This window comes from Conger conger, chromosome 9 (genome assembly GCF_963514075.1).
Source record: "Conger conger chromosome 9, fConCon1.1, whole genome shotgun sequence".
Lineage (NCBI taxonomy): Eukaryota > Metazoa > Chordata > Actinopteri > Anguilliformes > Congridae > Conger > Conger conger.
The window spans coordinates 55,934,254-55,949,968 of NC_083768.1; the positions used below are offsets into that span (position 1 = coordinate 55,934,254).

At 45.3% G+C, this 15,715-nt stretch overlaps 1 protein-coding gene across 1 annotated transcript; it reads left to right on the forward strand.

The window, feature by feature from the left end:
• The first annotated feature begins 1,971 nt into the window (after nt 1-1,971).
• LOC133136640 (cathepsin K-like) lies at nt 1,972-14,447 on the forward strand. Its single transcript, XM_061254285.1, has 8 exons — nt 1,972-2,089; nt 4,215-4,458; nt 8,319-8,438; nt 9,424-9,576; nt 10,308-10,520; nt 11,547-11,712; nt 13,028-13,136; nt 13,605-14,447. The coding sequence occupies exons 2-8, from the start codon at nt 4,333-4,335 to the stop codon at nt 13,702-13,704; spliced, it is 987 nt and encodes a 328-aa protein (XP_061110269.1). The 5' UTR covers nt 1,972-2,089; nt 4,215-4,332; the 3' UTR covers nt 13,705-14,447.
• The last annotated feature ends 1,268 nt before the right edge of the window (nt 14,448-15,715 follow it).

The window sequence follows — 15,715 nt, forward strand, 5'->3', positions numbered from 1 at the left end:
CTTTGTTCATACAGAGGCCTTCTTTTTCTAGCTCACTAGACAAGATCTGATGTTCTGCTTTGGACTTTGAGATTCTGTTGGTTTTGCCTTTGCCTTTGGTGTTAAAGTTAAAGTGAGGCTTAATATTGGGTGTAGGGATTGTAGCTGTTGTCATACATAGTCCCCCCCCAATTTTAGCGGATCAAGAGTCAGTGAACAATTGCCTGGTCAAATTGTTATTACATTAATGGCATTGGGCAGAAGCTCTTATCCAGAGCGACATACAGTCGATTATACTAAGCAGGAGACAATGCTCCCCAGGAGCAATGCAATGCAGGGCCCAAAGGCTGTGCGGATCTTATTGTAGCTACAGCGGGGATCGAACCACCGGCCTTGCGGGTCCCACTCATCTACCTTAACCGCTACGCTACAGACCGCCCCGAGTGTTATGAGGCAAGACAGTGGTGAGCTCAGAAATGGCAAAGGACATGGTAGGCCAATGAAAGACCAGTGCAGTGGACGACGGAGAGAATCCTAATTAGACTGTTGTAGGTAAGCGCGTAGCCTAAACCCTAACCAAGAGAAGGGCGTAACGCTTTCTCATTTGGGAAGAAACAAGTTCGCTAAAAACCGGATGTCAAATTTCAACGAATTTTGATATCAAGAAAAAACGATTAAATGTAAAAACGGCTTGCCATACCCACAGTCTACATTTAATAACGCCACAATATTACGTGGCTCCTTACTCGACACATTGTGATAGATAGGCACTGTGCAAGTGTAGCCGGGTTAGCTCGGCTCGTTCGCTAGTAAGCACGGTGAAGTGAACTGAAAGCGAAGGCTCGTGGCAGGTTAAAAAAAACGTCGTTGCCCTCGGCGAAAGGCGAGGTCGTCTTTCGCTGACTCGTAACGCGTTCGTTCAGCAAATATGTGTTAGGCCAGGGTTGAAAACCTCACCCGCGACACAATCTTGTGAAACTGAAATTGCTCTTTGGAATTCCGGTACAACTGGTGGCAACAAAAGGGGAAATATTGCAGCTTGAAAATAGGAACGACAAAACGAAAATAGAGCAATTTAATTATTGAGATTTACCTTATCGATAACTAGGTAGGCACAACGAGAGTGAGTGTGCCACGTTTATGCCTACCTTGCGCAAGTACTATACGCATGCCCATAGTTGACACTGCAGGCATAGCTTGATCCGACCATGTCGATTCTTTCCACTGAGGCTCTGGCTCGTTGTCAGATGATCCATCCGATGCATCTTCCTCACCGACCCACCACACATCGCTCAACCCGGAGGCCTCCCCACCGCCAGACTCCCCAACACTTCAGCATTCAGCAATGCGAATGTGCCACGAATCTTTTTCGTCTATCCATTTATCCGTCTATTGTAATATTTATATGTTTTTGGGGCCTATGTATTTTATTTTATAATGAGCTAACCAGGCAGCAATAGAGGCCCGTCAAAGAACACGCGCTATTCCTAAATAGGCTACACGACTTCAAAGGCACGAGAACAATGTAAATGGGATATTGAAATGGGAAAATAAAATGGAACAATCAAATATATTGTATTGCGTGGCAACTAAAACGGATAAACACAAACCACGCGATAAGAAATGCACATATCTGTTTATACACGCCAAAATGAATGCTTCATATAGTGGGTAAATTTGACCCGCTGGCGCTTAGAGATAAAAATTTCTCAAACCATTTTCTGTTTTTATCTATAACTTTATTACATTAGGAGGTGGTTTTTAGGACAGAAACAGAAAACAGAATGTTTTATTCCAACTATTTGTTTTCTGGAGTGCAGAGCGAAAACAACCAAAACGTACGGCCTGCACTGTCAATGGGCTATGCTTGATAATTTATTCGTATATTTATTATATATACTTACACAGGCAGGCTACACTTACACAGTATATTATTTCTCCTCGTGAACCGCAACAAGTTGAAACACCTCGGTCACGAGATGCGCGGGCGGTGCAGATATAATAAGATCCGCGGAAGGCGTTAATCGACACTGCGAGGTGTGTATGCCATGTACTCTGTCTCTCTCACCAACTGAAGCGATATCCACGTTAACGACTGGCTGGAATTCAGGTAAACTCAAAGCATCATAGACTTTTCGTTTCGTTTGACGAACTAACGAATATTTTAATGATCATTTCATTCCAAGCTTGTCGATTTAACTTTCGATTTCATGATACGGTTCGTTGTTTTTCTTGCTAGTCTTGTTTTTTTTATTTAAATACACAAGCCTAATGCAGACATCTTATTTTGTTTAGCGATCAATAAATGCTGGTGATATTGGTCATACACAGTAAATGAGCGATCAGGGTAATATCTGCTTCGTACGATCGCTTCATAAGTCATGTGAATGTGCCCACGTTACTGTTTACGAATCCAGTATTTTACACGCTGCCGCTGACAGGGAAACGCTTCTACGTGTTCTAAACCCTCGGAATTTCTTCCCGAAACTTTGAAAATTCAATAAAAAATGCTAATGTTTGAGTCATAAATCCCGTAATAAATTCACCGTCAGGTCGGCTGCATCATACAAATATTTGCCTTTTCAGAGTGATAAACTTTTCAGACTGAAATTTTGAGTGTTGATGAAACTCCTGACAAAGACTAAACAAGTTCAATCTACTGTCCTGCAGGTTTTCACTACAGCCCTAACAAAGCGCACCTCATTCAACACCAATATAATTGTTCAGCTGCTAATTAGTGGAATCAAGTGTGCCAAATTAGGGTTGAAATGAAAACCAGCAGGATGATATATCTCCAGGAACAGAGTTGGTTACCACCAGTGTAATGCTTGTATATAGCTACTGTCCACTCCAGAAATATTGGAACAGCAAGGTCAATACACTGAAGATGATTGAGTTTCAGGTCAAAAGATGTACATGAGATGACAGATCCCAATTTCTGCTTTTATTTCCTGATATTTCTTTAAATCTAGATTTGTTTAACAACTTAAAACATGTCACCTTTTGTATCAGACCACCCTATTTTTAGGTGAGCAAAAGTATTGGTACATGTGACTGACAGGTGTTTCTTGTTGCACAGATGTGTCCTGCTCAATTGATTAGTTAAACAATGAATAGTTCTGAATTTCTCCCCTTGGTTTTAGCCTTGGGTTTTTGCCTGTGAGGACTGTATTTGTGTTTGAAAAGATAAACCAACATGAAGACCAGAGAGCTGTCTTTGGGAGAAGAGCTTAGAAAAGAGGGGAAATAGATCAGGGCCATTGCACATGCATTGGGGATAGCTTGTACAACAACTTGTCCTGAACAAGAAATAAACTGCTGGCATACTGAGCAACAGACATCAAACATGTCGACCAAGGAAAACAACAGCCCAAACAAGTGTGAGAGCTGTGAAGAGAACTCCAATATATCAGTCACTGGCAGGTCGGCTCTCGGGTAAAAGAGTCAAAGTCCAGGGCTGGTGAATAATACGTTTTTATTTGCAATTATATTCTGGTCCGGAAGAGCCATGAACAAGACAAAGCTTAACACATTGCTAAACATCTCCTGGTCAGTTACGTTCTTATTATATGTTATACATTTTAAAAAAAGTTTTAATAATCTGACAATCTCTTCCTTTGATGTACGTATGCTTCACATTTGACGACAACCTTCATTAGGGAGAAAAAGTGGAAGATTTTAGACTGGCCAAGTCAATCACCAGATCTCAACTCAATTGAGCAAGCATATCACCTCCTGAAGAGGTGATTGATGATGAAAAACCCCTCTGAACAAACAACGACTGAAAGAGGCTGCCTGGAAAAGCATCAGAGAAGAAGAATTCAACAGTTTGTTGATGTCAATGGATTGCAGGCTTGATGCAATTATTGCAAGCAAGGGATATGCTACCAAATTTTCAGTCTTATTTACTTTCATTTACTTAAATACTCTCAGTTCCAATACTTTTGCTCACCTAAAAATTGGGTGGTCTGATACCAAAGGTGCTATGTTCTAAGTGGTTAACACATCAAGGCGTGAATGCCACGACAAAAAAAAAAATGAAATTCTGAACTTGTGCTTATCTTTTTATCTCAGCCCCAAATGTATTTGGTGTGTTGCAAAAATAGAATTAGCCTTGCTGTTCCAATACCTTTGGAGGGGACTCTATAACTGCATCCCAGTGACCGGGGTTATAAGCATTAGTAGCTCAGCACTGGACACTACTTTCAACTACTTACAACCATCTCCTTTCCCAGGGCACGGGTTTCACCAGGTGGCACGAGGCTCATTGACACAACCAACTATTTTGTCCCGTCTGGCATAATCTCCTCCAGTGTTTCCCTCGCCCCACTTCCTGTCACACCATCTCCCAGAATGCTTTGGTTTGGAGGTGTCATGGCACTGCTGGTCACGACGATGGCCTTCCCCCCTGAGAGGCTGTCGTCCAAGGCAGACTGGGAGCTCTGGAAGACCACCTACGGGAAGGAGTACAGCAGCCGGGTAGGTCTCACTGCCACCGAAGAGGTTGTTTTATTGGTTATAATTTATTTACATTTTAAAATTCTTTTTCTTTTTTTAAAAAGCACTGATTAACACAAAATAATCATTTTAACAGAGACTTAAACTTTTGAGACAAGAATAAAGACAAACTTTCAGAAAAAGTGATGACAAAATATTCAAAAATAAGAATAACCTTACAAAGGTAAACAAAATCTATTTCTACGTTAAATAAACTAAGGTGGATTAAAAAACAAAGAAATAGTGAAGAAAAAGAAAGAAGTCCACTGCCACCGAAGAGCTGATGAACGTTTCTGCAGGGCTGCCCAACCCCATGCCCAGAGATCTACTGTCCTGCAGCTTCAACCCTAATGTTTAACCCACTGCTAGGATGGTGTTAGTGTAGTGTGGTTAGCTCAGTTAGTTACTAGCTAGTTCGCTAGTAAGCACGGATGGTGCAGTGAAAGCGAAGGTTGGTAGCAGGTTAGCGCGACAACACTCCCCGATGACGTAACCCTCAAATTCAAAAGAACGTTGTTGCCCTTGGCTAGAGGCGAGTTCGTGAGAAGGCCGGGGTTCAAATCCAACCTCGGACTCAGGCAATTTATCACCGGTTACATTTCATTTTCATTTCATTTCATTTTTATTTGTTCCTTTCATGAAAATGCACATTGCAATATAAAGTTAACACACAAGTCCACAACACATCTGTCAAATTAATGCTTTTCATGATTGGAAAGGAGCTGGAGTGAAAAACCTACGGGACGGTAGGTCTCCAGGAACAGGGTTGGGCAGCCCTGCTCTAGCTGTTGAATGAGGGGAGGGGGTGCTTTGTTAGGGTTGGAGTGACAGGAGATCACAGGAGACGGGAGATCTCCAGGAACGGTTTTTAACGCCTGCTCCTGGCTCTGCGTCAGTCGTCTGTCGTGTGCCCAGGTGTGGTCTGAAAGGGAAGGTGCTGAGCTTGGCACAAATTTGAATCACGACAGGCCACGGCTCTGTTCTGACAGCATTCATCAGACTGGCAGACTGGAGCTTCATTACGCTGTACTGTCGGGTTCATTGGAGGTCGCTGATGCATGGCATTAGGTATATTTTTAAAAGTTAAATTTTAGGTTCAGCGCCAATAAATTAAATGAAGGATTCGAGCGACACATGGCTGGTGGTATCCATAGAGACAGAACCTTCTGTAGAGCACGTCCGCTGAAATTGGGAGCCATATTCACCACGCATGTGATGTGTCGACCTGGAGTCCAGAAAAGGGATTTTGTTTGTCTTGTCCAAGAACCATTTTCTCTCTGTGAGTCAATCTCTCTCCTCGTTGGGACCCGGGGCACTTCATCATGATTGTTTGCCAAGGCGATGTCGAGCTTCAATCAACCGTTGAGAGGTTCACCTCACGCTACACAACCGCTTGAACGACAGTGACATTGTGAAGTTTGCAGGGTCCGTGCGGGCCTTGAACATCTTAGAAAGCCAGTTTAGAAATAAAAAGTTTAGCAATAAAAATCCAAGGCTGTAAAACTTTGAAACTCTAAACCTCCTGAACTATAATCTTCTGACTCAGGCACTTTTAAGGGCTTCAGTTTTGTTCAGAGATTTTCATGATCCTCTTGAACCTTGAAAATTTGTGTCCAGACTTTTTTCTGGAAATCTGGGCTACACAACATGGGCCGGTATGTTTCAGGATTCAGGATTCTGCTCTGAATTAATTTATTAGCTCAGTCATGTCTTTATCTGACATTTCGTATGCGCACCAGCTATACCCACAGACTGTGTTTCCTGAAGATTTTACTGCACTGAAGTACAGACGAGAACCAGCGTGGTTTATAGAGCTGTCAGAAAACTAAAGTGCAGATAGTTGGTTGGAACAAAAACCGGCACGTGGACTGGCCCTCCAGGACCGGACTTGTGAAGCCCTGCCGTAAATCATTCCCTTAAAAACGAATCCTGTATTATAGGTCCTCTCTCCCAGGAGTGAATTTTCATGGAGTCCATTTTTATATTGCTTTATGGCTGGATGGTCTGCAGCACTTGTGATATAAGCGACTGCATAATTTTTATGGGTCCTTGAATTTGGGGGAATAGAATCTTGAATTGAGCCACAGCCAATTTGAAGGCTCGGGGTCGTGGACCAACCCCCCCCCCCCCCCCCCCACCCCCACCACCTTAGATCACTTGGCTTCGGTTGTACCCTGTTGGTACAATTCTGGGCAAGTACAAAAACCTCCTTAACTCCTTAGGGTGTGAGGTCACAAATGTGTGATTAGAATGTTCGTAGGTCTGAACATTCTAACACTGATGTAACAATCACTAAAACAATGGAGTACTAGAACACTGATGAAAAGCATTCCTCCAAAAAATAGTGGAATGGCCATTTCTCAGCAAGTATGAAAACCTTATTATGGAGGATAATTAACATGCCCTTTATTGAGTGCATTATCGCTGGCCTAATCTCAGCTATGAGTTACGCACAAGGCAGTGGACCAGGCGCTATTTAAGGTTGTGCCTGTAGCCTCGTAGCATGCTATCGCTGCAGTAGATCTGAGGTTTGCAGGCTTTCCTGTTTAGAGAGTCACTTATATTCAATGTTCTGGCCAGATATTCAGCTCCTGCATGAGTTCCATCCCCTCGTGTCAGCACTACCGGTTGCTGACACGGTAGGGCAACCCTGGCCCTCGAATCCAAACCCACCGCCGGTTTTCTTTTCTCACGCATAATTAGTGCCACTGATTTGGCCAGACTGTCTTCACGCCTGACTCCCAGGTCAATGGACAGTGGAAATGGAGTAGATCTCGGGCAGATCTAGAAGGAATGAAAATACACAAGGCCAGAGGAATACAGGGCAGCCTGTAGCATAGTGGTTAAGGTAAATTACTGGGACACGCAAGGTCGGCGGTTCTAACCCCGGTGTAGCCACAATAAGATCCGCACAGCCGTTGGGCCTTGAGCAAGGCCCTTGACCCTGCATTGGAAGGGGAGTATTGTCTCCTGCTTAGTCTAATCAACTGTACGTCGCTCTGGATAAGAGCGTCTGCCACACAGAGACGTGTGTCAGGAAAATGGAACATGCGGTCAGGTCTCAGCTGGCGGATGGGGGAGAGGTGGCTCCGCAAGTCGACCGTCACGGATTCTGCTATAAAATACTTCTGAAGTGGGACGGACTCGTGGGTCCCAGGCCGATCCGCCCGGAGTCTCCTCAGTCCTTCGAGGGGAACGTAACGGATCGGAAGGCCATCCCGTACTGTATTGTATTGCGTATTGTATTGTCGTATTTGCTGAAGCGCTGTACTGATGTCATAACCTGCCCAGGGACTGTGGCCACAGATGAGCCCTTTAGCTAACTCTGACACACTGGCTTTGATGTGGAAACTGAAGTGACGATTAATGTGCATCGTCCCAGTCAAATGAATACACTATAAAAAAATAATAAATGAAGTGGTGGAGCTTGTTTTCAGGCCCCACCCCTTCATTAGCATGCGCAATGACACGGCCAATAGAATTCTTGAACTTCCACAATGGATTTCACTGCAGAGCCAACAGATCTGTAGGGCGGCCTGTAGTGTAGTGGTTAAGGTAAAGGACTGGGACACACATGGTCGGTGGCTCTAATCCCGGTGTAGCCACAATAAGATCCGCACAGCCGTTGGGCCCTTGAGCAAGGCCCTTAACCCTGCATTGCTCCAGGGGAGGATTGTCTCCTGCTTAGTCTCATTAACTGTACGTCGCTCTGGATAAGAGCGTCTGCCAAATGCCAATAATGTAATGTAATGTAATCTGAATATCTGGCCAGATTCTACTGCAGACCGGGGGCGTCCAGTCGTACTGACCCTCTGGTGTTGCTTTGACCTTTGAACCCACAGGAGGAGGAGATACGCAGGTCAGTTTGGGAGAAGAACATGCTGATGATCCAGGCCCACAACCATGAGTATGAACAGGGGCTACAGTCCTACCAGCTGGGCATGAACCACCTGGGAGACATGGCAAGTGTCCACCTTACCACCACCCGCCAACCCACCCCACCCAACCCACCCCGCCCAACACATACTGCCTGACCCATATTGCCCAACACATACTGCCTGACCCATACTGCCCAACACATACTGCCTGACCCATACTGCCCAACACATACTGCCCGACCCATACTGCCCAGCACATACCGCCCAACACATACCGCCTGACCCAAACTGTCCAAATCCGGCACCACCCCGCCCAGCCTTACCACCAGACCCACGACAGACCCACCTGGCCCCAGCTCCTTCTCACCTCACCTGTCAGCTCTCCTCTCTGGTCACATTCCTTACTGGCGTGACTGTCAATGCAGTCAACCGCGGTAAAGGCTACACACGACAAAGGACAGACATTACAGTCCACTGACGTGCACCACGTGCTATGAAGTAAAGTATGAGATATGAGATAAAGGAAAGAGAGGATAGAGAGTCCTGGAGAAATAGATAACATCAGACATCAGTGTTTGTGTGTCTCTCTGGACCGGATGTGGTATGTACTTGATGATAACTTCCACATTTTTTTGTTTGTTGATGAAGGCCTTTCATTAGGGCGGGTCACATATATACTTCAACATTTGTATATCACACTCAAAATGGAGGCTCCAACTAATCGCTTACTGAAAAATAGAAGTTGAATGAAATATAGCTTAGCTAGGCTTGTGTAACCCAAAGCTTACTGGTCCTTCCGCTTGAGCCTTACCTTAACAGCAGCAGACGAGAGTGCAGGGGACTTTCCTAAATTGCCATGGCTACAGAATGGTTAACTTCACAGGAAGGAAACCCTGCCAACAAACAGGTCTGATGGTGACAGTTCCTGCTGTGGCCATACTTAGAACACGAGAGAGCTGGTTGCCGGGGAGACGTGATGACGGTGGTTGAGGGTGCCGGTGACAGTCGTCCTAACAGAAGGCACCCGAACCGCGGTCCCCTCCTCCTGAAACGTCTTCCCCTTCCTCAGACCACAGAGGAAGTGACTGCGAAGATGACCGGCCTCAAGCCCCCGAGGGCCAGAGAGACAAACAACACCCTCCCCCTCGACAAGTTCCCCGGCAAGCTGCCCAAGTCCATCGATTACCGGAAAATGGGCTTTGTCACGCCAGTCAGGAATCAGGTCAGTGTACAGCAGGGCTGCCCAACCCTGTTCTGGAGATCTACCATCCAGTAGGTTTTCACTCCAACCCCGACAAAGCACACCTCATTCAACAGCTAGAGCAGGGCTGCCCAACCCTGTTCCTGGAGATCTACTGTCCTGTAGGTTTTCACTCCAACCCTAACAAAGCACACCTCATTCAACAGCTAGAGCAGGGCTGCCCAACCCTGTTCTGGAGATCTACTCTGCTGTAGGTTTTCCCTCCAACCCTAGCAAAGCACACCTCATTCAATAGCTAGAGATCTCTTTAATCTGCTAATTGGTAGATTCGGATCTGCCAGATTAGGGTAGAAATAAAACCTACGTGATGGTAGATGTCCGGGAACGGGTTGCAGATAATAACAAAAGAGCCAGAAACCATATTACATGTGTTTTAATGAAGTCTGTAATTAAAGGTGAACTATCTCCATGCTTCATGACCAGAGACCCAGCACATTGTACATTTCAATGATTTATCTGAGCGAACATTGAGAGGTCACATTAGCTTAGCGCTCTGCCCGTCACAGCACCCACAGGGCAGCAGGGTCAGCAGGGTCAGCAGGGGTGGCCTGTAGCACAGCGGTAAAGGTAGATGACTGGAACGCGCAAGGTCACAGGAGCGGACGTGAAGGAAGGAGTTCAGACACAAGGAGCACTACCGCCCTCTGCTGGTGGCCCGGCGTGGTATGACAGCTTTTGGGCTCCCCCTCCAGGGCTCCTGCCTCTCGTGCTGGGCCTTCAGCGCGGCGGGGGCCCTGGAGGGCCAGCTGATGAAGGCCCGGAGGAAGCTGGTGTCCCTCAGCCCCCAGAACCTGGTGGACTGCTCCTCAAACTGCGGCTGCAAAGGAGGCCACATGATCGACGCCTACGAGTACATGAAGCAGAACGGCATCGACTCTGAGAGGACCTACCCTTATGTGCACGTGGTATGGAAATCCCTCTTCCTCATACAACACACACACACTCACGCTCACTCACGCTCACACACACACCACACACACACACACACTCACACACTCACACTATCTCACACACACACCACACACACACACACACACTCACGCAAACTCACACACACACACACACACTCACGCTCACACACACTCACACACTCACACACACTCACGCTCACACAGGCACACACACACACACACTATCTCACACACACATCACACACACACATCACACACACACACACTCACACACTCACACTATCTCACACACACACCACACACACACACACACTCTCACGCAAACTCACACACACTCATGCTCACGCTCACGCTCACACACACTCACACACACACACTCACACATATACACATGTACACATGTACATACATACTCACACACACACACACACACACACACACATACTCACACACACACACACACACACGTATACACACACACACACACACACACCACACATACACACATGTATACACACACACATATACACACACACACACACACACCACACATACACACATGTATACACACACACACACATACACACACACACACACCAAACAAGCCAAACAGGTTTTTCTAACTGAGATTACAAATTTCACAATCAGTATTCGTGACTGAAAGCGGTGCAATTCTAGAACACTGCAAAACATTCCAGAAAACTCCTCTTCATCGGGTTTCTCAGAAAATACCAAACCAAATTAGAGTCAGACTGCAGACTGCAGACTGCATTGGCACGAGAAGACCCAAATATGGGCATGAAATTTTGTCGAATTGGAGTCCATATTTGTCGTATTTTTCCCCCGTATTGTCATCGTTGACTTGCATTGGAAGGGGGTGGCTGATGCATCAATACTGGAGCCAACCGCACCGGTGTTCATGAGCAACGTCTCTCAACAAGACCAGGAAATGAGCTTCAAAGCCTGGTTTTGTGTCGTGTGTGTGTGTGTGTGTGTGTGTGTGTGTGTATGTCTCCCCAGGACGAGGCCTGCGCCTACAACAAATCGGACCAGGTGGCCCAGATCTGGGGCTACAAGGTGTTCCCCAGGGGGGACGAGAGGGCCCTGAAGGCAGCAGTGGCCAACTACGGGCCAATCGCTGTGCAAATCAACGCCGGCCTCCACAGCTTCCAGTATTACCGGGGCGGTGAGTTCCCGGCGCGGTGCCGCGACAGGCTAAAGATGCAGCAGACTCGCGGTTGCAGTTCGCCGCGGCCGCACACCGGGGACCGGGGTTTCGATTCCCGGTCCTGCCAAAAAGCCACGTTTGGCCGGCTCACGTGGAGCGGCGTTAGTCGGCTCGCAGCTCCAGAGGGAGGGACTGGGCCGGGTCAGCTGATCGCCGCACAATAAGCGCCTCGGGCACCTCGGAATCACGGACACGATTGGAGAGATGAGACGTCTTGAAGAAGGCGTGTCGCCTGTGGACGGTGTAACACTCGCTCTGATTGGAATAGAGGAGGGCGCAATTGGCTGCTAAATTGGGAGGAAAAGGGAAAAATCTTAAATAAATTAAGATTTTTTTTAAAAACACAAATTTGGCAGACGAGAGGTGGAGCCGGGGTTCGATCGTTCGTACATCACAATTTCTGGAAAAAATACTTTGGCAAAGGGATGCGTTTGTGCGTCTTTTGTTTATGCGAGAGTCCTTCGGGAGCCTCCTAGCTCCTTGCTTCTAGCTCCTTGAAGGAGCATTTCATGGGTTGGAATGTCCTTAAGACCTCCATCGCTTTCCGGGTCAGTCCTGGGAAGAGGGAACAAAGATGGATAAAACAGCTGATGGTAATGAGCCCCGATGAATCCTTTTTTTGGGACGTGTGATGAATTAACGATTGGCCTATGGATCCACCTCTCCCTGTCTATCACGTCTGTGATTGACATGGCTCCAAACTGATGCTTGATTGAATAAGGACATTCCTGCCTTCGTCCTCACATCCTTTCCTTGGCTCCTTTCCTCGGAGGAGCCAAGTAAAAGTAAAAATGCAAGGAGGTAAAAATAAACTATTGGAATGAACCCAGTGCAGTAAAAATCCTGCTGTGTGTTTCCTCCACCCATGAGCTCAACCAGCTCACTCATTAGTTTTCCTCATGGGTGAAGCATTGCGTTTATTAGCAAATCCAGGTGACTGTAACAAAACAGGGGAGGACTTTTACTTTCTGAACCTGGATTGTTCCACCTCTAGGTTTAGAGCACACACTGCCTGCTGATATCCTGCGATTGGGTAATGACTGCCAGTGAAAGCCATACCGGTAAATCCATACTTGACATGACCAGCTACCAGCTGTTTTGAAACATAGCTTCAGCTGGTCAAGCCATGTTGAGCACGGAGCTGGTTTGAACTGGTCAACCAGTGAGCCATCTGTTCAAAAACCTAGCTTGAGCTGTGTTTTTTCAGCAGTGAGTGTCGTTCCAGTTCATCACATCCGGCGGGCGCTCATGTGTTCCTTGGTCTTCTCTGTAGGCGTTTACTCCAGCCGCGACTGCAGCAAGAACGCCGCCAACCATGCTATGCTGGTGGTGGGCTATGGTGCCACCTGGAAATGCGAGAAGTTCTGGATCATTAAGAACAGGTGAGCTGTCCGCTCCATGACAAATCCTGTTCCAGGAAAAGAAATACACTCAGTGCGCACTTTATTCGGTATTTATTAGACTTCTGCTGCTGTAGCCTATCCACTTAGAGGGTTGACCTCTAGCTCTTCCGCACACCACTGTTGTAATGTGTGGTTATTTGCATGCCTGTCACCTTCCTGTGAGCTTTGACCAGCCTGGCCCTTCTCCTCTGACCTCTCTCATTAACAATGCGTTTCTGTCTGCAGAACTGCTGCTCACTGGATGTTACCAATAATCATTCCACTTAGATCACATTTCTCCCCCATTCTGACATTTGGCCTGAAAAACAGCTGAACCTCTTGACCATGTCTGCATGTTTTTATGCATTTAGTTGCTGCCACATGATTGGCTGATGACATATGCAGGTCTACGTAACAAAGTGCTCACTGAGTGTACATTTTACCCCATTTTTTTCTCCTGCTGAACAGCTGGGGACAGAACTGGGGAGAACAAGGTTATATGCGGATCGCCCGTAACCGTGGAAACATCTGTGGAATCGCAGACCTGCCCAGCGTCCCACTTCTGTGACCACTGGGGGGCGCCAAGAGGCCAGAAAGTGGAATTTGCTGCCTTTAATCAGAGCACAAGGTCCTGTGTGTGTATGTGTGTGCGTGCGTGTTTGTGCGTGTGTGAAGGAGAGGGTGAGATTCTGCATTCCAAGCACAACCCTTCAAGGAAACATCAGCGTTTTCCCATCATGCCCCATTCCCCAACCTTTCCCTTGTTGTATTTTGTACTTTAATCCAGGGCTTTTTCATGTGTTTTTGTCTCAGTGCTGTAGTTCCTGATCTTATCACGTACACACCTGGCCTATCTACCTTGCGTACTACACTTATGTTCATGGCTTTACAACCGATCCTACGTGAATTGTGCCTTATCCAACCTGTTCTGTAGTTTGTTCCATTACCTTGGTATGTACTTTTTCTGTACGTCACTTTGGCTAAAAGCCTCTGCTAAATAAAATGTAGTGTAATGTAATGCTTGTAAGGGATACAGACTCAGCTGAAATGTTTAGCTTACGTTTGGCATACGTTTTAAATACTTTTTAAAACCCACTTTTTTCAACTTGCATTTTTTTATACAGTTGCATTTTTTACCTACTTCTACGACTTTTATTCACCGCATTTATTTGTGTTTTTAAATTGATCTTAAATTGAAACGATATATTTTTGTGTGTTTTATTTTATCTTGATTTTATACTTGTTTCTCGAAAGCACTTTATAACTTGTTTGGAAAAGTGCTTTATAAATAAAGTTCTATCTACGCTTGTAGCATTTTCTGTATGTTTGTTTTGTTTTTTAATTCTATGAATACAGTGTGCAGAGACTCTTTGGGGTGATGTTACACTATGAGTAAGTAAGTAAGTAAGTAAGTAAATAAGTAAATAAGTAAATAAGTAAATAAATAAATAAATACATTTCAACTTCAGCTAGGATCCAATCACTGAGACAAATAAGACATTTGATGGTGAGGACTGAAGGCTTGGAGCCAATCAGAAAGCTTCCACCTTGTTTTGACAGCTACTTCTGCTTCCATTTTACATAGAAATGGGTGGAGCTCGGGTTTGTAAGAGGATCAAAACAGTTGCATGGAAACGTACTGGTTTTATCTGACCTGATGTTCACTCATGTTACTTATGTACTACATCAACAGCCACTAAGAAGCTGCCTTTACAATTTTATGAACATTTTTGGAAAGGGTTACAATGCCATATTGTAAATTATAGCTTACTATACTGAACACATACAGTATGTCTTGCTTGGTTGTCAGAATATTATAAACTACATTCATTACATGACATTACATTTACTTACCGTAAATCCTCAAATTGTGGCCGGGGTCTTTTATTTACTTAGGCTGCACAAAGCACAGGCCTTTATTTGGGGCAGGCTTGTATTCGAGGCAGGTCTTTATTTCTTATTTTATTCTTAGAAATAAAGTCAAAGGCTACACTTAAAGTGGGCCAACACTGTTCGACCGTTCAGAAATCAATTACTGTAGGCTAATCAGGAACACGGTTTGGTAAGTCATAGTGTCAGTCTTAACAGACTTAGTTTATTGCAAATATTCTCAAACGCAATAAATCACATGAATCACAGAATCCATAAAACAACAACTTGCCAGACACGCCTTCATGAACAATAACAAATCAGCGTAGATAACAGCAAGTTAAGGATCTTTTTTTCCTAAAGTGCGTTTTATTGTGAGACATGCGTTTCGTTTGGAGCAGTATACCGGTAGATTTTCGCTTTGGTTTGGGATTTAATTTACTTTTGGACTGTTTGATTCTATTGCTAAATGTTGGGACTGATGGGCACTGAAATCTGCGGGGTATTTGATGGTTCATTGTTAAGTTTTATGTAGTTGAAAGAGTGTCGGGATTTCCACTCGTCTGTTTATTGCGAGCCAAGGCAGCCGCTTTCATTCATTCATTGAACGTGCGCTGTGGTGTAAATACATGGAACCCTTATTGCGTAGCCAAGTAGCCTAAATTGAGTTAATTTTTAATTTTACCTGATTTACTTTTTTATTAAATTCG